General features: G+C 44.3%; 1 protein-coding gene across 5 annotated transcripts in view; it reads right to left on the reverse strand.

Annotated features, from left to right (window-relative positions):
- ADGRB3 (adhesion G protein-coupled receptor B3) overlaps positions 1 to 21,563 on the reverse strand; it is a 1,579,303-nt gene that overhangs the window by 543,098 nt on the left and 1,014,642 nt on the right. For all 5 annotated transcript variants that reach the window (XM_069726666.1, XM_069726664.1, XM_069726665.1 and 2 more), the window contains one exon: positions 16,172 to 16,247. In XM_069726666.1, coding sequence (XP_069582767.1) covers positions 16,172 to 16,247 — 76 coding nt within the window. The remainder of the gene's footprint in view (positions 1 to 16,171; positions 16,248 to 21,563) is intronic.

Below are 21,563 nucleotides of genomic sequence, written 5' to 3' on the forward strand. Positions count from 1 at the left end.
TGCCATCTCTCTCACAAATAGTGGGCCATAGAAAGCCTATTTAATTTTTTTTTTTGTTTTATAAATTTTCCCTGAAAAAAGGGAGATTAATATTGGCCTCTGGGCTTGTGTGCCAGTTGTGAGCGTGCCATCTGTGCCAGTCCTGAGCGTGCCATCTCTCTCACAAATAGTGGGCCATAGAAAGCCTATTTAAATATTTTTTTGGTTTTATAAATTCTCCCAGAAAAAAAGGGAGATTAATATTGGCCTCTGGGCTTGTGTGCCAGTCCTGAGCGTGCCATCTGTGCCAGCCAGCCCTGAGCGTGCCATCTCTCTCACAAATAGTGGGCCATAGAAAGCCTATTTAATTTTTTTTTTTGTTTTATCAATTTTCCCTGAAAAAAGGGAGATTAATATTGGCCTCTGGGCTTGTGTGCCAGTTGTGAGCGTGCCATCTGTGCCAGTCCTGAGCGTGCCATCTCTCTCACAAATAGTGGGCCATAGAAAGCCTATTTAAATATTTTTTTGGTTTTATAAATTCTCCCAGAAAAAAAGGGAGATTAATATTGGCCTCTGGGCTTGTGTGCCAGTCCTGAGCGTGCCATCTGTGCCAGCCAGCCCTGAGCGTGCCATCTCTCTCACAAATAGTGGGCCATAGAAAGCCTATTTAATTTTTTTTTTTGTTTTATCAATTTTCCCTGAAAAAAGGGAGATTAATATTGGCCTCTGGGCTTGTGTGCCAGTTGTGAGCGTGCCATCTGTGCCAGTCCTGAGCGTGCCATCTCTCTCACAAATAGTGGGCCATAGAAAGCCTATTTAAATATTTTTTTGGTTTTATAAATTCTCCCAGAAAAAAAGGGAGATTAATATTGGCCTCTGGGCTTGTGTGCCAGTCCTGAGCGTGCCATCTGTGCCAGCCAGCCCTGAGCGTGCCATCTCTCTCACAAATAGTGGGCCATAGAAAGCCTATTTAATTTTTTTTTTTGTTTTATCAATTTTCCCTGAAAAAAGGGAGATTAATATTGGCCTCTGGGCTTGTGTGCCAGTTGTGAGCGTGCCATCTGTGCCAGTCCTGAGCGTGCCATCTCTCTCACAAATAGTGGGCCATAGAAAGCCTATTTAAATATTTTTTTGGTTTTATAAATTCTCCCAGAAAAAAAGGGAGATTAATATTGGCCTCTGGGCTTCTGTGCCAGTCCTGAGCGTGCCATCTGTGCCAGTCCTGAGCGTCCCATCTCTCTCACAAATAGTGGGCCATAGAAAGCCTATTTTATTTTTTTTTTGGGTTTTAGAAATTCTCCCTGAAAAAAGGGAGATTAATATTGGCCTCTGGGCTTGTGTGCCAGTTGTGAGCGTGCCATCTGTGCCAGTCCTGAGCGTGCCATCTCTCTCACAAATAGTGGGCCATAGAAAGCCTATTTAAATATTTTTTTGGTTTTATAAATTCTCCCAGAAAAAAAGGGAGATTAATATTGGCCTCTGGGCTTCTGTGCCAGTCCTGAGCGTGCCATCTGTGCCAGTCCTGAGCGTCCCATCTCTCTCACAAATAGTGGGCCATAGAAAGCCTATTTTATTTTTTTTTTGGGTTTCAGAAATTCTCCCTGGAAAAAAAAAGGGAGATTAATATTGCCCTTTGGGCTTGTGTGCCAGTACTAAGCGTTCCATCTCTCTCTCTCTCTCAGTCAGTGGGCCATAGAACGCATATTTTTGGTTTTATTTGTTTTCTAAATTCTCCCTGAAAAAATCATTTTATTTTATTTGGTTTCTAAATTCTTCCTGATAAAATCATATTTTTTTTATTATTTTTATTTCTAAAGTCTCCCTGAAAAAAAAAAAAAAAAAAAACAACCAAAAAAACAGTGGGAGATTAATATTGGCCTTTCTGCTTGTGTGCCAGTCTTGACTCCTGGGTGTGCCATCTCTCTCTCTCTCTCTCTCTCTCTCTCTCTCTCTCTCTCCAATTGTGGTCCATAGAAAGCCTATATTTTTTTTCCTTGATTTGGGTTCTAAAATCTACCAGAGAAAATAACTACATCAATCATTGGTAGAAAAATATTGGCCTCTGGGTTTGTGTGCCACTCCTGACTCCTGTGTGCGTCATCTCTCAGTCAGTGGGCCATAGAACGCCTATTTTTGGTTTTATTTGTTTTCTAAATTCTCCCTGAAAAAATCATTTTATTTTATTTGGTTTCTAAATTCTTCCTGATAAAATCATATTTTTTTTATTATTTTTTTTTCTAAAGTCTCCCTGAAAAAAAAAAAAAAAAACAGTGGGAGATTAATATTGGCCTTTCTGCTTGTGTGCCAGTCTTGACTCCTGGGTGCGTCATCTCTCAGTCAGTGGGCCATAGAACGCCTATTTTTGGTTTTATTTGTTTTATAAATTCTCCCTGAAAAAATCATTTTATTTTATTTGGTTTCTAAATTCTTCCTGATAAAATCATATTTTTTTTATTATTTTTTTTTCTAAAGTCTCCCTGAAAAAAAAAAAAAAAAAACAACCAAAAAAAACAGTGGGAGATTAATATTGGCCTTTCTGCTTGTGTGCCAGTCTTGACTCCTGGGTGCGTCATCTCTCAGTCAGTGGGCCATAGAACGCCTATTTTTGGTTTTATTTGTTTTATAAATTCTCCCTGAAAAAATCATTTTATTTTATTTGGTTTCTAAATTCTTCCTGATAAAATCATATTTTTTTTATTATTTTTTTTTCTAAAGTCTCCCTGAAAAAAAAAAAAAAAAAAAAAAAAAAAAAAAAAACAGTGGGAGATTAATATTGGCCTTTCTGCTTGTGTGCCAGTCTTGACTCCTGGGTGTGCCATCTCTCTCTCTCTCTCTCTCCAATTGTGGTCCATAGAAAGCCTACATTTTTTTTCCTTGATTTGGGTTCCAAAATCTACCAGAGAAAATAACTCCATCAATCATTGGTAGAAAAATATTGGCCTCTGGGCTTGTGTGCCACTCCTGATTCCTGTGTGCGTCATCTCTCACTCAGTGGCCCATAGAAAGCATATAGTTTGTTACATTTGTTTTCTAAATTCTCCCTGCAAAAATCTATTTTTTTTTTTTTGGGGGGTTTCTAAAGTGTTCCTGAAAAAAATAAAAATAAAAAAAAAATAATAGTGTGACATTAATATTAACATTTGTGCTTCAGTGACAGTCCTGCGTGTGGGGCATCTCTCTAATTTGCAGCCACCAAAAAAAGAGTGTGTAACATTGGGCCTGATTTTCGCTGTGGTCTCACCAACCTGTAAAGGGGTAGCTAAATCATACTGAAGTTATAGCTCACCGTGTAAGTTGTGTGACTGCAACAAATAACGTTAGTTTGGTTACGTTTTTAAAACAATGAGGAAGTCTAGTGGAAGAGGTCGTGGCCGGGGGCGTTCATTGTCAGCTGGTAATGAGGGTAGTGGTAGTGGTGGAGCATCAGGTGGTCGTGGGGGAAAAAATATTGCACCTAAGTCTGGAGCTGTGGAGCCAGGTTCGTCGTCCGGCTACACAAGGCCTCGAACGCTCCCTTTTCTGGGATTAGGAAAACCGCTTTTAAAGCCGGAGCAGCAAGAGCAAGTTTTGGCTTATCTTGCTGACTCAGCCTCTAGCTCTTTTGCCTCATCTCGTGAAACTGGTAAAAGTAAAAGCAGCGCGTCGTTAGTGGATGTTCACGGTCAGGGACAAGTCACTTCCTTGTCCTCTTCAGCAAAAACAACAACAGAGAAGAATGCAGCAGGCGACACAACGGGTTACTCCATGGAGCTCTTTACACATACCGTCCCTGGCTTAGAAAGTGAAGCAGTTAACAGTCCATGCCCATTACAAATTGAATCTGACATGGAGTGCACTGACGCACAGCCACAGCCAGACTACTATGCTGGTCCTTTGACTCAGACCACAACATTGCCCTCGCAGGGTGCTGATCAAGAATCAGACCCTGATGAGACTATGTTGCCCCATCACGAACGCTATACCACCGAACGACACGGTGACACAGACGAAGTTGCGCAGGAGGTACAAGAAGAGTTATTAGATGACCCAGTTCTTGACCCCGATTGGCAGCCATTGGGGGAACAGGGTGCAGGCGGCAGCAGTTCTGAAGCAGAGGAGGAGGAGGGGCCGCAGCAGGCATCAACATCGCCACAGGTTCCATCTGCCGGGCCCGTATCTTGCCCAAAACGCTTGGCAAAGCCAAAACCTGGTGGAGGACAGCGTGGCCATCCGGTTAAAGCTCAGTCTGCAATGCCTGAAAAGGTATCCGATGCTAGAAAGAGTGCAGTCTGGCATTTTTTTAAACAACATCCAATTGATCAGCGCAAAGTCATCTGTCAAAAATGTTCTACTTCCTTAAGCAGAGGTCAGAATCTGAAAAGTCTCAATACTAGTTGCATGCATAGACATTTAACCACCATGCATTTGAAAGCTTGGACTAACTACCAAACGTCCCTTAAGGTTGTTGCACCCTCGGCCAATGAAGCTAGTCATCAACGCAACATCCCTTCCGGCAGTGTAGGACCACCATTTAGCGCACCACCTGCTGTATCTGTGCAGGTATCTTTGCCAGGCCAAAGCAGTCAGGGTCAGGGAATCACCAGTTTCGTAGTAGGAAACACTGCATCTAGGGCACCGGCGGCAACAATACCATCTCCCACCGTCTCTCAGTCTGCCATGTCCACCGGCACCCCCGCTAGTTCCACGATCTCCAGCTCTCCAGTCCAGCTCACCCTACATGAGACTATGGTTAGAAAAAGGAAATACTTAGCCTCGCATCCGCGTACACAGGGTTTGAACGCCCACATAGCTAGACTAATCTCGTTAGAGATGATGCCCTACCGGTTAGTTGAAAGCGAAGCTTTCAAAGACCTGATGGACTACGCTGTACCACGCTACGAGCTACCCAGTCGACACTTTTTTTCCAGAAAAGCCATCCCAGCCCTCCACCAGCATGTTAAAGAGCGCATCGTCCATGCACTCAGGCAATCTGTGAGCACAAAGGTGCACCTGACAACAGATGCATGGACCAGTAGGCATGGCCAGGGACGTTACGTGTCCATCACGGCACACTGGGTAAATGTGGTGGATTCAGGGTCCACAGGGGACAGCAAGTTTGGGACAGTTCTGCCTAGCCCACGGTCTAGTAAACAGTTGTCTGTAGCCGTTCGCACCCCCTCCTCCTCCTCCTCCTCCTCCTCATCCTCCTGCAGAAGCAAGAGCTCGTCCACAGACCGCAGTCGCACAAACACTCCATCCGCACCTGCCACTGTTGCACACCAGGTCTCCCATTATGGGGCAGCTACTGGCATACGTCAGCAGGCTGTATTGGCTATGAAGTGTTTGGGCGACAATAGACACACCGCGGAAGTTCTGTCCGAGTTCTTGCAGCAAGAAACGCAGTCGTGGCTGGGCACTGTAGATCTTGAGGCAGGCAAGGTAGTGAGTGATAACGGAAGGAATTTCATGGCTGCCATCTCCCTTTCCCAACTGAAACACATTCCTTGCCTGGCTCACACCTTAAACCTGGTGGTGCAGTGCTTCCTGAAAAGTTATCCGGGGTTATCCGACCTGCTCCTCAAAGTGCGTGGACTTTGCGCACATATCCGCCGTTCGCCTGTACACTCCAGCCGTATGCAGACCTATCAGCGTTCTTTGAACCTTCCCCAGCATCGCCTAATCATAGACGTTGCAACAAGGTGGAACTCAACACTGCACATGCTTCAGAGACTGTGCGAACAGAGGCGGGCTGTTATGTTTTTGTGGGAGGATACACATACACGGGCAGGCAGTAGGATGGCAGACATGGAGTTGTCAGGTGTGCAGTGGTCGAAGATTCAAGACATGTGTCAAGTCCTTCAGTGTTTTGAGGAATGCACACGGCTGGTTAGTGCAGACAACGCCATAATAAGCATGAGCATCCCCCTAATGCGTCTGCTGATGCAAAGTTTGACGCACATAAAGGATCAGGCGTCTGCACCAGAGGAAGAGGAAAGCCTTGATGACAGTCAGCGATTGTCTGGTCAGGGCAGTGTACATGACGAGGTACCGGGCGAAGAGGAGGTGGAGGATGAGGAGGATGATGGGGATGAGTATATTTTTAATGAGGAAGCTTTCCCGGGGGCACGGGAAATTGGTGGCGTGGCAAGGCCGGGTTCTGGTTTTTTGAGGGACACAAGTGACGTAGATTTGCCTGCAACTGCCCCTCAACCAAGCACAACCGCAGATTTGACAACGGGAACTTTGGCCCACATGGCGGATTATGCCTTGCGTATCCTCAAAAGGGACACACGCATTACAAAAATGATGAACGATGACGATTACTGGTTGGCCTGCCTCCTTGATCCTCGCTATAAAGGCAAATTGCAAAATATTATGCCACATGAGAACTTGGAACTAATATTAGCAACAAAACAATCAACTCTTGTTGACCGTTTGCTTCTGGCATTCCCTGCACACAGCGCCCGTGATCGTTCTCACACGAGCTCCAGGGGCCAGCAGACCAGAGGTGTTAGAGGGGCAGAAATCAGAAGTGGCGTTGGACAGAGGGGTTTTCTGACCAGGTTGTGGAGTGATTTTTCTATGACCGCAGACAGGACAGGTACTGCAGCATCAATTCAAAGTGACAGGAGACAACATTTGTCCAGTATGGTTACAAACTATTTTTCATCCCTTATCGACGTTCTCCCTCAACCGTCATTCCCATTTGATTACTGGGCATCCAAATTAGACACCTGGCCAGAATTGGCAGAATATGCATTGCAGGAGCTTGCTTGCCCGGCAGCTAGTGTCCTATCAGAAAGAGTATTCAGTGCTGCAGGTTCAATACTAACAGAAAAAAGGACTCGTCTGGCTACCCAAAATGTAGATGATCTAACCTTCATTAAAATGAACCACAACTGGATTTCAAAATCTTTTGCCCCACCCTGCCCGGCTGACACCTAGCTTTCCTATGAAAAGGTCTTGCCTGTGGACTATTCTGAATGACTTTTCCAATCTCGTAATTTTCTTCACCTGATTGTCCAGCATACGACATGTTTCCACCTCACGAAATGGCCAAACTCCCCACACGGGGCCGTGCTATCGCCACTTTGCGCTTGGACCCTTGAGAGTGCTGTTTGTCTGAAGAGGTGGGTGTGGCCGCTTTTGGTCGACGGCACTGCCACTGGGTCCCTCATAGTACAATAAAGTGTCTCTGGCGGTGGTGGTGCGCACCCAACGTCAGACACACCGTTGTAATATGAGGGGCCCTGTGCCTGTACCGCCGGCCACAAGACAGTTCCCCCCCCCAGCTCAAACAGTGCTCTACCACTAGCAAAATTATCTCTCACAGCTTCACCAATGTGTAGTCTAGCCGCTGACATCCTTCAATGCCTGGCACTGACAATACCATTGTTTTGACATTTTTGTTATGTTAGGCCTTCGAAGCCTGTCTGCGGTCCCTTCTTTCTACAACTACTACACTGACCAGGCCACTGCTGGCCGTGTTACCCTGGAACCAATTTAAAAGTGCCTACAGTCAGCCCAATTTTGTTATGTTAGGCCTTCGAAGACTGTCTGCCGTCACTCCTTCCACTAGACTTCCACTGACCATACACTGCTGCCCATGTACCCCTGGAACCAATTTAAAGTGCCTACAGCCAGCCCAATTTTGTTATGTTAGGCCTTCGAAGCCTGTCTGCGGTCACTCCTTCCACTAGACTTCCACTGACCAGACCACTGCTGCCCGTGTACCCCTGGAACCAATTTAAAAGTGCCTACAGCCAGCCCAAGTTTGTTATGTTAGGCCTTGGAAGCCTGTCTGCGGTCACTCCTTCCACTAGACTTCCACTGACCAGACCACTGCTGCCCGTGTACCCCTGGAACCAATTTAAAAGTGCCTACAGCCAGCCCAAGTTTGTTATGTTAGGCCTTGGAAGCCTGTCTGCGGTCACTCCTTCCACTAGACTTCCACTGACCAGACCACTGCTGCCCGTGTACCCCTGGAACCAATTTAAAAGTGCCTACAGCCAGCCCAAGTTTGTTATGTTAGGCCTTGGAAGCCTGTCTGCGGTCACTCCTTCCACTAGACTTCCACTGACCAGACCACTGCTGCCCGTGTACCCCTGGAACCAATTTAAAAGTGCCTACAGCCAGCCCAAGTTTGTTATGTTAGGCCTTGGAAGCCTGTCTGCGGTCACTCCTTCCACTAGACTTCCACTGACCAGACCACTGCTGCCCGTGTACCCCTGGAACCAATTTAAAAGTGCCTACAGCCAGCCCAAGTTTGTTATGTTAGGCCTTGGAAGCCTGTCTGCGGTCACTCCTTCCACTAGACTTCCACTGACCAGACCACTGCTGCCCGTGTACCCCTGGAACCAATTTAAAAGTGCCTACAGCCAGCCCAAGTTTGTTATGTTAGGCCTTCTAAGCCTGTCTGCGGTCCATTCTTTCAACTACTACTACACTGACCAGGTCACTGCTGCCCGTGTACCCCTGGAACCAATTTAAAATTGCCTACAGCCATGTGTTATTATTTTAGGCATTCGATGCCTGTCTGCGGTCCATTTTTTCAACTACTACTACACTGACCAGGTCACTGCTGCCCGTGTACCCCTGGAACCAATTTAAAATTGCCTACAGCCATGTGTTATTATTTTAGGCCTTCGATGCCTGTCTGCGGTCACTCCTTCCACTAGGCCTCCACTGACCACACCACTGCTGTCCGTGTACCCCTGGAACCAATTTAAAATTGCCTACAGCCATGTGTTATTATTTTAGGCCTTCGATGCCTGTCTGCGGTCACTCCTTCCACTAGGCCTCCACTGACCACACCACTGCTGCCCGTGTACCCCTGGAACCAATTTAAAATTGCCTACAGCCAGCCCAATTTTTTTATTTTAGGCCTTCGATGCCTGTCTGCGGTCCATTCTTTCAACTACTACTACACTGACCAGGTCACTGCTGTCCGTGTACCCCTGGAACCAATTTAAAATTGCCTACAGCCATGTGTTATTATTTTAGGCCTTCGATGCCTGTCTGCGGTCACTCCTTCCACTAGGCCTCCACTGACCACACCACTGCTGTCCGTGTACCCCTGGAACCAATTTAAAATTGCCTACAGCCATGTGTTATTATTTTAGGCCTTCGATGCCTGTCTGCGGTCACTCCTTCCACTAGGCCTCCACTGACCACACCACTGCTGTCCGTGTACCCCTGGAACCAATTTAAAATTGCCTACAGCCAGCCCAATTTTTTTATTTTAGGCCTTCGATGCCTGTCTGCGGTCCATTCTTTCAACTACTACTACACTGACCAGGTCACTGCTGTCCGTGTACCCCTGGAACCAATTTAAAATTGCCTACAGCCATGTGTTATTATTTTAGGCCTTCGATGCCTGTCTGCGGTCACTCCTTCCACTAGGCCTCCACTGACCACACCACTGCTGTCCGTGTACCCCTGGAACCAATTTAAAATTGCCTACAGCCATGTGTTATTATTTTAGGCCTTCGATGCCTGTCTGCGGTCACTCCTTCCACTAGGCCTCCACTGACCACACCACTGCTGCCCGTGTACCCCTGGAACCAATTTAAAATTGCCTACAGCCAGCCCAATTTTTTTATTTTAGGCCTTCGATGCCTGTCTGCGGTCCATTCTTTCAACTACTACTACACTGACCAGGTCACTGCTGTCCGTGTACCCCTGGAACCAATTTAAAATTGCCTACAGCCATGTGTTATTATTTTAGGCCTTCGATGCCTGTCTGCGGTCACTCCTTCCACTAGGCCTCCACTGACCACACCACTGCTGTCCGTGTACCCCTGGAACCAATTTAAAATTGCCTACAGCCATGTGTTATTATTTTAGGCCTTCGATGCCTGTCTGCGGTCACTCCTTCCACTAGGCCTCCACTGACCACACCACTGCTGTCCGTGTACCCCTGGAACCAATTTAAAATTGCCTACAGCCAGCCCAATTTTTTTATTTTAGGCCTTCGATGCCTGTCTGCGGTCCATTCTTTCAACTACTACTACACTGACCAGGTCACTGCTGTCCGTGTACCCCTGTAACCAATTTAAAATTGCCTACAGCCATGTGTTATTATTTTAGGCATTCGATGCCTGTCTGCGGTCCATTTTTTCAACTACTACTACACTGACCAGGTCACTGCTGCCCGTGTACCCCTGGAACCAATTTAAAATTGCCTACAGCCATGTGTTATTATTTTAGGCCTTCGATGCCTGTCTGCGGTCACTCCTTCCACTAGGCCTCCACTGACCACACCACTGCTGCCCGTGTACCCCTGGAACCAATTTAAAATTGCCTACAGCCAGCCCAATTTTTTTATTTTAGGCCTTCGATGCCTGTCTGCGGTCCATTCTTTCAACTACTACTACACTGACCAGGTCACTGCTGCCCGTGTACCCCTGGAACCAATTTAAAATTGCCTACAGCCATGTGTTATTATTTTAGGCCTTCGATGCCTGTCTGCGGTCACTCCTTCCACTAGGCCTCCACTGACCACACCACTGCTGTCCGTGTACCCCTGGAACCAATTTAAAATTGCCTACAGCCATGTGTTATTATTTTAGGCCTTCGATGCCTGTCTGCGGTCCATTCTTTCAACTACTACTACACTGACCAGGGCACTGCTGGCCGTGTACCCCTGGAACCAACATCAGAAAATATAAAAATAAGTATTTTGCTTATAAAAAAGAAAATACTGGTGAGATATCAAATGCAGACATTTTAACATTAAAAACAAACACACAACTCTAATCTGGTACAGTACTAAAAATGGCCACCAGCTACAATTACTTTCTCCTGCAAGTAGTTAACTGAAAGTTTTTTTAAATTGAAAACACACATATGGCATCCACCGAGTGTTGTCCTGTCGCGTCTTCTTTATATTATTGCCGAGAAGATGCAAAATAATGAAAATAATAAAATCATTAATTACCAAAATAATAGAGAAAGTCAACACCACATTGCAAATAAACATTCATTCCAAATAAAGAAGCAGGGCGCGTCCGAGGGTGAGTATATACCTAATAAGAATATAATCACCCTCGGACGCGCAATGCTTATTTCCAACAGCCTTCCTTCCTAAGAATCAGCCCTTCCGTCGTGTAGAGAGACGTTGTGTTACACTCCAAGGTGTTCCCCAGGTTGCCTTTCCTGAGCTTCGATCTTCCGGCTCTCGTTTAGTAGTTCTTGGAAACTACTCTGCATTAGGCCTTCAAATTGGGTATGGGGTGTAGAGAGATGGTGTGTTCCACTCCAAGGTGTTCCCCAGGTTGCCTTTCCTGAGCTTCGATCTTCCGGCTCTCGTTTAGTAGTTGTTGGAAACTACGCTGCATTAGGCCTTCAAATTGGGTATGGGGTGTAGCGAGAGGGTGTGTTACACTCCAAGGTGTTCCCCAGGTTGCCTTTCCTGAGCTTCGATCTTCCGGCTCTCGTTTAGTAGTTCTTGGAAACTACACTGCATTAGGCCTTCAAATTGGGTATGGGGTGTAGAGAGAGGGTGTGTTACACTCTAAGGTGTTCCCCAGGTTTCCTTGCCATTGCTTCGGTCTTCCGACTCTCGTTTAGTAGTTGTAGAAAAGTACACTGCATTAGGCCATACAAAATGGGTATGGGGTGGAGAGAGATGGTGTGTTACACTCCAAGGTGTTCCCCAGGTTGCCTTTCCTGAGCTTCTATCTTCAGGCTCTCATTAAATTGTGGTTAAATGGAACAACTGCATTTGGCGTACTAGTTGGTTTGGGGCCTACTATCGGTGTCTGCCACTCCTTGCTGTTCTCCTCCACTGAACAAAGCTGTGCCGCCTGTTTACTACGGTTGCCAATTTTGAACTGCATTTCGACTACTTACTGATTTGGCCCTACTCTCTGTGTCAGCCTCTCATTCCAGTTGTCCTCCACTGCAATGCCCCCTGGTTATTCCTGTGTTACCAATTTTGAACTGCATTTAGCCCACTTTCTTCTTTGGGCCTATATCTGTGTTTCCACTTCATCGTGCCCATTGCCCAGCCAGTGATAGATGAGTCTGCTGGTACATTGACCCATAACGCAACATTCCCCGTGCACGCTACACAACAACATTGTGACCCTGCTGAAAGTCAGGTTGCTCTTCCCGCATACCATACCACCTTACACGGGGACAAAGAGGAAGGTGCAGATGAAAGTGCAGGTTCCTTCATCAGGTGGGGGGAGGAATACTAGTTGGCGACGTCACTGGCACAGGGCCTCTCATAGTACGCAAAAGTGTTGCTGCCGGTGGGAGGCGCCCCCGCCGTGCAAACACACCGCTGTACTTTGAGGGGCCCTGTGCCAGTGCCAATGCCAACGAGTGGGCCCCCCCTGCTTGCTCAGGTTCACAGCACTTGCAAAGTTGAAATACTTACCTCTCCCTGCTCCACTGCCGTGACGTGGTCCAGATTTCCTGGGCCCACTAATTACTTGAACCAGCCCTACCCCCCACAACTTTAGCCAAATGACCCCCAATTTCAAATGCCTTCCAATTATTATAAGGTAAATTACGCTTGACAAGCTTCATTAAGAAGAATGGATGGTTTTGACATTAAAATGGCCACTCTAGGTGTTTTCCTGGCCCCCACTCACTGCCGACTATGCTGCCCCATTGACTTGCATTGGGTTTCGTGTTTCGGTCGATCCCGACTTTACGTCATAATCGGCCGATTTCACTCGACCCGACTTTGGACATAGTCGGGTTTCGCAAAACCCGGCTCGACTCTAAAAAGGTCAAGGTCGCTCAACTCTAACCAGCAGTATTTGGTCAGTATTTTACCTCAGTATTTGTAGCCAATACCAGGAGTGGAACAATTAGAGGAAAAGTATGACAGAAACATATGCACCACTTCTGCATTTATCACCCACTCCTGGTTTTGGCTTACAAATACTGAGGTAAAATACTGACCAAATACTGATAGTGTGACGGCAGCCTAAAAAGATCACAGACAGAGCTGCAACTGCTGAAAGCTGCAGCATGACTGCTGCGTGTGAACACAGCTTTTGAGCTGCAGATAAAAATATTTATAATATGATATGTTATAGATTTGTAACCTTATTTTTTTTACACCTACGACAACTTGAAAAATGTAGCACAAGGCATCACTTGAACATCCAATTTTCACGTACTTGTTTTATCCGTATTTTCCATGGATAGCAAACCTATTCAATATAGTCCATGGTGCTATTCCAGTGTCATTGTTTTTGTGCAAGCTGAACCTAATAATTGGCTTTCATTTGCTGTATTTGATTTCCTCGAGTCTTCGTTTTACGCCGGGGTCACACTTGCGATGAATACGGGCGAGTGCTATGTGATAAAACATCGCATAGCACTCGGACCAGTATTCATCTATGGGGCAACTCACGTCAGTGTTTTCTATCTCAGCCATTTACAACGTGCGAGTGAAATCGCAGCATGCTGCAACTGTCACTGACACTGGGCCGAGTCTCAGTCGCACCCATATGGGTGCAAGTGAGACAACGCACATCGCTTGGATATCAGCTGAGTGCTGTGCAATATTCTCTGACCCCAGCAATGGAGAAGATGGAGAAATTAATTTCTCTGCCTCCTTCGCAGTTGTGCTCCGATCCTCCCTGTGCGAGAGGCTCATTGAAGACGCATAGGATGCCATAAGCTCGTTTGACCCCGGCCTAATGGTCAACTTTGATACTGAAACACCTTCTTCCTGGAGAGTGTTCTTCACTTGGGTGGATGTTGGGAAATGGTTTTTCTTCACCATGGAAAGGATTCTGCAATCAACCACCAAGTTTATCAGGGCAATCTCGGAGTTGTCTTCTGTAGACACCAAGACCTTTTTGAATTCCCAGGTTCACCAGGGCACTCTTGATGTTGCCTTCTGTTGACATCCAGACCTTTTTGAATTTACAGATTCACCCGTGCACTCTTGGTGTTGTCTTTTGTGGACGTCCAGACTTTTTTTTAATTCCCAGGGTCACCAGGGCACTCTTGATGTTGCCTTCTATTGACATCCAGACGTTTTTAATTTCCCAGGTTCACCAGTGGACTCTTGGTGTTGTCTTTTGTGGATGTCCAGACTTTTTTTTAATTCCCAGGTTCACCAGGGCACTCTTGATGTTGCCTTCTATTGACATCCAGAGGTTTTTAATTTCACAGGTTCACCAGTGGACTCTTAGTGTTGTCTTTTGTGGATGTCCAGAATTTTTTTTAATTCCCAGGCTCACCAGTGCACTCTTGGTGCTACCTTCTGTGGACATCCAGACCTTTTTGAGTTCCCAAATTTACCAGTGTACTCGACGTTGTCTTCTGTGGACCTCCAGGCCTTTTTGAACTCCCAGGTTCACCAGTGCACTCTTTTTTTGGGGTCTCCTGACAAAGCTCAGTGCGGTGAAATGGGACTCAAGGTGCCTGTGCACTCCCCTCTTGCCTCTCCCAGAGTATTGCTTCTACTTGTTTGTCTTGTCCCAAGGTATCAGATATCTATAATGATGACATTACTTTATGCACTCTGTGACATGATGCTTCTTATTAGATGTATTCATAACACCTACGGTATCATTTAATCCATGAGTGCCGTGTTACGATTACTTTCACATATTTGTAGATGCTAATTATAGATTTATTCGCTCTATACACTTTGAGATATTCAACGCATGTACCTTCATGTGTCTGTTATGCCCTAATTATATGCATATTCATGCTTTGGGAGAACATTGTCTCTTTGGGTGTTATGTTGTCGCTCTTTTCAGGAATTCAGTGATCCCGTTCTGGATAATTTTCCATCATCTTCCTGATAAATATTTGCCTTAGCAAATTTCTCCATATTTCTATGTGAATTTTGTAATTATTCCGTAAACTTTATATTGTTGCTTCACTTTTATTGGTTGCTCATATGTCTTTTTCTATTGATGTATTATCTATTCTTTCTCCATTATATACATTTTTTTTCGGCCTTTTACACTGACACTAGAACACTGGTGAAAATTTCATCCAAAACACTGGTGAAAATCATACAGTTTTTTTTTAACATACATGAAAAAAATGGATGTCTGATAGAGGTCTGGAACAAGGTTCAGACCAGTGTTGCCATCCGTACAGAAATTTTTTAGAACCTGAAGAACCTTATACAGATTCTTTTGACTGTAATTATCATCATGTTACAGTTTACCGTGAATGCAGCTAACGTCTCCATATCAGAATTGTGGGCAGTAGACACGGATCACTGATAATCAGAGTGATTTATTATGGTTTTTCATTGTGTCCTCTAAGACCGTTGGTCCATGTGGAAAATTGGCCACATGCATTGGCTATAGAGGGTGAGTATGTGGTCTGTAGCGCACACGGACAGCACACGTCAGGTTTGCCAGCTTGACTTTTTATTTTTTCTGGACACATTACCAATAAATCATGGACACATAATATTTATTACGTGCACATTGTAAAACCATAATAAATCACTAAGATTATCAGTGATCCGTGACTACAGCCCATAATTGTGATATGAAGCTGTTAGCTGCATTCACTGTAAATTCTAACATGATAACAATTATAGTCAAAATTATCTGTGTTAGTTTCTTTAGTTTAAAAAAACCGTGGATACCTTAACAAAAAATGTACAGACATGGCAAAGAATTGTCCTATTATTACGGACTGTCTTTGAATTTCTGGACACTTGGCAACCCTGGCACACGTCTGTATAATACGGTCATCTGAACGAACCCTAGCATTGAGCTCAGATTTGCAAACATGTAGCGATCTTGTTCATACATGCCCTATCGCTAGGTTTTTTAGGCATCTCACATTTCAGTTTTCACCTATTCAGTCTTGAAATGAGTGAATCCTATATAAGTCAGTCAGAGTAGCTCCATTTATGTATGAACGCATCATTAGGACAGATAAAATACAGAATACACGGCACAGAGCCTACAAATTCTAGGTAACTGCATCGTCCCTGCAAACATGTTGGTTGCTAGGTATCGCTGAAAATGGAAGCAGCAGTGCAGTATGTGCGCCAGCTCGCCACCTAGTGGCCATCCGCAGTACACACAGTTCTATTGGCCTCATTTATTTCTGCTTGCAGCACAGTAAATGCTGTGTGCAGAGCCAGGCTTTGATACAATGAAGGATTTTTTTTTTTTCTATCATTGCTTCAAGAAGGATAGAATAACGATTGTAAGAAAGAATGCAATGATCAGGCTTTAGAATATAGGATCACAAGACTTACCGTAATGAAGGTAAAAAAAGACCTAAATTTTTATAGAACACAGCTCCAAGTACATATACTGTAGATTCTTCCAGATCTAGAAAAATACAAAGTGACAGTTCTTTTATTAGCACATTTATAGCATATATGTATATGCATAGCATAGGTATAATGCATTATAGCTTTATCTTTATTGCATAGGGTTTGTTAGTCTGGATCTTTTATTATCCATTATTAGTATCTATATAACATCCAAGCACTCCCTGATGGCAGATCATCAAAGATGAAATGTCACCATGACGGGCAGTGAATGGCCCACAGTCACATGCAGAAAGGACATCATTGTAAAAGAAAAGGCACCAAAAATGAAGCAAGGGGTGGCATGGAAAACAAGGCAGAGAATATACACAGGCAGTGCCAGTGGAGAAACACTGTAAAAGTAGGCGAGATTGAGGGCTAGGTCACTAAAGTGAATGTATGCCCTAAATGGCGGAAAGCAGGGCTATAATTCCGGCTAAGTTCACATAATCGTATATTCTGTCTGTGTGATGGTTAGTCCATGGGCGAAACGGACCTCGCCCAGACAGCACGCAGACCATAATTTAGTTCACATGAAATGATTGTATGGAGAAATTGCAACATGCTTTAGTTTTATCCATATTTTTCGGCATCACCAGAACATTTCAATGGGTGAGCAAAAAAAAAAAAATGAATGTCATACAAACACCATGCGTTTGGAATCCATTGTTACTGGATCCACTGCCAAGATTACGTAGGAAACTGTACGAGACCTTTTAATAATATTTTACTTTGTGAAAAAAAACCTGCATGTCATTAGAAAGTCAAAAACACATGGCTGACACACGGATGACAAATGGACCACCACAAAGGTGAAACAGGATTACAGATGAAATACAGACTTTGCATGTGCTCGCGTGAACATAACCTGAGGCCTCTTTTTTAGATAGAAAACTAAATCATCCATAATAAGTGTTTTTCATCTGATTTTCATATGGCTTTGCTCCTTTTGTCCATTTTTACTACATGTGCCTATGTTGAGTTTTTGGATATTTTTTGATGATGCGTATTTTCAATGCATCAAAATTGCACCGTCTTACAGTTCCAGGAAAGTGGATGGGATTTATAGAAATCTCCTGCCCACTGAGATTTTTTTTAATTCAACTTAAACTGACCTTCGGTGCGTGTTTAAAATCCACAACATGGCAATTTCTCCTCAAGGTACACCAAGTATTAGGCCAGTTTCACACGTCAGTGGCTCCGGTACATGAGGTGACAGTTTCCTCACGTACCGGAGACACTGACTCATGTGGACACATTAAAATCAATGTGTCACTGCACATGTCAGCGTGTTTTCACGGACCGAGTGTCCGTGTGCAAAACACGGAGACATGTCAGTGTTTGTGGGAGCGCACGGATTACACGGACCCATTAAAGTCAATGGGTCCGTGTAAAACACGTACCGCACATGGACGCTGTCCATGTGCAGTCCGTGTGCTGTGCAGGAGACAGCGCTACTGTAAGCGCTGTCCCCCCCACGTGGTGCTGAAGCCGCCATTCATATCTTCTTTCCAGCAGCGTTCACTGGCTAGAAGATATGAAAAATCCTTTTTTTTTTTTCTCCTCGTGTTTAAAATAAAAATCTCTGTCCCCACCCCCTCCCACCCCCTGTGCGCCCCCCGCTGTTAATAAAATACTCACCCGGCTCCCTCGTAGCGTCCTGTTCTCGCCGCACCTTCTCCAGTATGGGGGGTCACGTGGGGCCCCCGATTACAGTCATGAATATGCGGCTCCAAATCCCATAGGGGTGGAGCCGCATATTCATTACTGTAATAAGCGGCCCCACGTGACCACTCATACAGGAGAAGGTGCGGCGAGGACAGGACGCTACGAGGGAGCCGGGTGAGTACTTTATTAACAGCGGCGGGGCGCACAGGGGGTGGGAGGGGGTTGGGGACAGGGATCTTTATTTTAAACACGAGGAGGAAAAAAAAAAAAGGATTTTTCATATCTTCTAGCCAGCGAACGCTGCTGGAAAGAAGATATGAATGGCGGCTTCAGCACCAGTTGCAGGGGACAGCGCTTACTTGAAGCGCTGTCTCCTGCACGCTCCGTGTGGTACCCAGTTGGCACACGGGCGGCACACGGCTGCCGCACGTGTGCCACACTGATGTTCACAGAAATCACACGGATAATTCCGGTACCGATTTTTCCGGTACCGGAATTATCTGGACGTGTGAGACTGGCCTTAAGTGCAGATTTTCTTTTTCCCATAGACTTCTATTAGGTGTGGAAAATCCACAGGCAAAAAATGCACATGCATTTTTAGTGTGTTTTCACTGCAGAAATTCACTAAAATACACATGTAATCCGCATATGACTGTATAAATAATGTTTTTTCAAAGCCAAATACCAGGAAGTATCAAAAACAGAGCAGCTTTATTTAAAGCACAACACATCAATAAGAGACAAAACACAGTGTCAAAAACGCAATAAAAACGCATGAAAATAGAACACACACTCAAAAACACAATGAAACGCAATGAAAAAAGCACTAAAAAAATGCACTTTAAAACACAATGAAAAAAACACAACTAACCTAATTTTACCTTTTAGGTGCAGAAAATCGAAACTCACCAAAAGCTCATCATGGGAATGTGGCCTAAGGCTACAGTCTCGCATAGAGTATTTGGTGACTTTTAGATTTTCTTCAGCATTTCTGCACCTAATTTGATCACTTGCATTTTTTTCATTGCGTTTTAAGGTGCGTATTTTTTACATGCACTTTTATCGCTCTGGCTTTTGTCTCTTGTTGGTGTGTGCTTTATTGATACAGTTATGTGCAGATTATATGCAATTTTGTTCTGCAGATTTTCTGCATCTCATGCAATTCTATGGGGAAAATCTGCAGAATAAACTCAGCATACCCCCCAGTAGAAACTGACATGTTGCGGACATGAAACTCTCACCTCAAGTCAGTTTATGCTATGTAAGAAAAAGCACAGAGGCAAGAGATTTCTATAAATCTGATCCACTTTGCTGGAACTATAAGATGTGTTTTTTTTGCACAGCGAGCTCATCGTGTTAACTTTACCTTAAAGGGAATCTGTCACCCCAAATTCGCCTATAAGCAAAGGCCACCGGCATCAGGGGCTTATCCACAGGATTCTGTAATGCTGTAGATAAGCCCCCGATGTCAACTTAAAGATGAGAAAGACAGGTTTTATTATACTCACCCAAGGGCGGTCCCGCTGTTGTCCGGTCTGATGGGCATTGCGGTCCGGTCCGGCGCCTCCCATCTTCATAAGATGTCGTCCACTTCTTTTCTTTCTGCTACAGCTCCGGCGCAGGCGTACTTTGTTTGCCCTGTTGAGGGCAGAGGAAAGTACTGCAGTGCGCAGGCGCCAGGCCTCTCTGACCTTTCCCGACGCCTGCGCACTGCAGTACTTTGCTCTGCCCTCAACAGGGCAGACAAAGTACGCCTGCGCCGGAGCCGCGGCAGGAAGAAAAGAAGAGGACGAACAGATGAACTGATATTTCATATGCGATACGATTTTTCACTACAGTTTTGTATTTTAATTTGTTTACTGGAGGATTCCACGTAGACATTTGCTTTTTTCAGGAATTAGTGGTGGCAAACTAAAACTAAAGTGTGGAAAAGTTCATTTTGCTATGAGCTGTAACTTTTACATTTGCTTTCTATGCCTTGTTAAATTATTTAGCCGCTTTAGGGTTGTAGGAACAACCACTGCCTGAAGCAAAATGGCACCTACTCGAATTGGCTCCATTCCTTTTACCATTGGCAGTGTAAACCTGTGTAAAACATTAAAGTACTAAAAAAATAAAACCTCCTGTGTCATAATGGCAATCTCTACAAGGGAAGATGACCATATGTCCTTTGTCCATATGGCCCTATTCAGCAAAATAAAGTAGAAATAGGTATTGTAATTAACAGGTTAACAAATCCAGGGGGATGAATTTAGAATTATGATGCCAGGGCATACAGACATTTAGCCCAGTCGCTTTAAACTTTTAGATTTATTGAAATGTGTTTAGTTGTAAGTTATAATCCCAAAGGGACAATGAAATACAGTTTACCATGTTTTATCAAAATGCAAAAAAATCAGAAAACCACATAAATAGTCTATGGTACGAGATGTGATTGAAGGATAACATTTCATAAGCAGTAAGTCAAGGATGTCATTTCTGTAGTTGGCGCGGATATGTTCTCTATGGCAGTTTAGAGGACTCAGAGCTTAATCGTAGTGCAAGCATTTTAGAGGGGTGCTACTTTCTACCTCAGGGAAAGCAGTAAAAATAGGTGAACCCATCACATGCATGAGCCTTAGACTTTAAAGGGGAAATAAATGTGTACATCATTTTGCCATTTTTATAACACCATAAGGCCTTATTCACGTGTCCGAGTTTAAACTCGTATGTGAAAAATGGTCAGTGTGATCAGTGTTTTGGACTAGTGTGTTATCAGTGTATCGTCCATGTGTCCATTTTTGCCATCATTGTGTTAGTAGTGTTTTTCATGGATGGATAAAAAGGAATAAATTACAAAGCTTTTCCTATATTTGCAATGTTAAAGGGAACCTGTCATCAGGATTGTGCACAGTAACCTTCACACAGTGTCAGGTCGGCGCCATTATACTGATTACAATGATACCTTGGTTCAATAAATCCGTATTATGGTTGTTATTTAATCTTTATTTTCAGTTTTGAGTTAATAATATGTCCATGCTCTGGGGCGGCCTGTTGGGGTCTTCATGTGGTGTTCTGATTAGGTATTCAACCACAACACGGATTTCATCAAACAAGGTATCATTGTAATCAGTATAACGGCGCCGACCTGACAGTGTGTGTGGGTTACTGTGCACAATCCTCCTGACAGGTTCCCTTTAAACACGCACAGCACACAGATGGCACATGGACATGTGAATAGCACCTTAGATTATAAGGGGTAAGTGTTATATCCATGAAAAAATGGTTAAAACTTGGACATGGAACATAAGGCCTAAAGCAAACTGACTCAATATCTGATTCCTGTGCAATTTTGCACATATTTTCAACGCCTTAAAAGCAGTTTTTATTTAAATATAAAAGTAACTAATTCATTTTTTGGCAGGTTTATATGGACAGGTTATCAATTGAAGAAAGCCTGAAGCAAAGGCTTAAAATCCCTTTCCACTTATGACCAGTACAGTGGAAAATTTTCTCTAGACCACTTGCAACTTTAGATAAAGGTACGGTAGTTTACAGTAAGAGCCACGGGGTTGATGATACCCATGCTGCTCAAGAGAGTAAGGTGTAAATTAATAGAAAATAACAGTAATGGCTTTGTCAAATCTATGCTATGGGTTAGAAAAAGGTATAATGAAAAATATAGCTT

This window comes from Ranitomeya imitator, chromosome 5, assembly GCF_032444005.1.
Source record: "Ranitomeya imitator isolate aRanImi1 chromosome 5, aRanImi1.pri, whole genome shotgun sequence".
Classification (NCBI taxonomy): domain Eukaryota; kingdom Metazoa; phylum Chordata; class Amphibia; order Anura; family Dendrobatidae; genus Ranitomeya; species Ranitomeya imitator.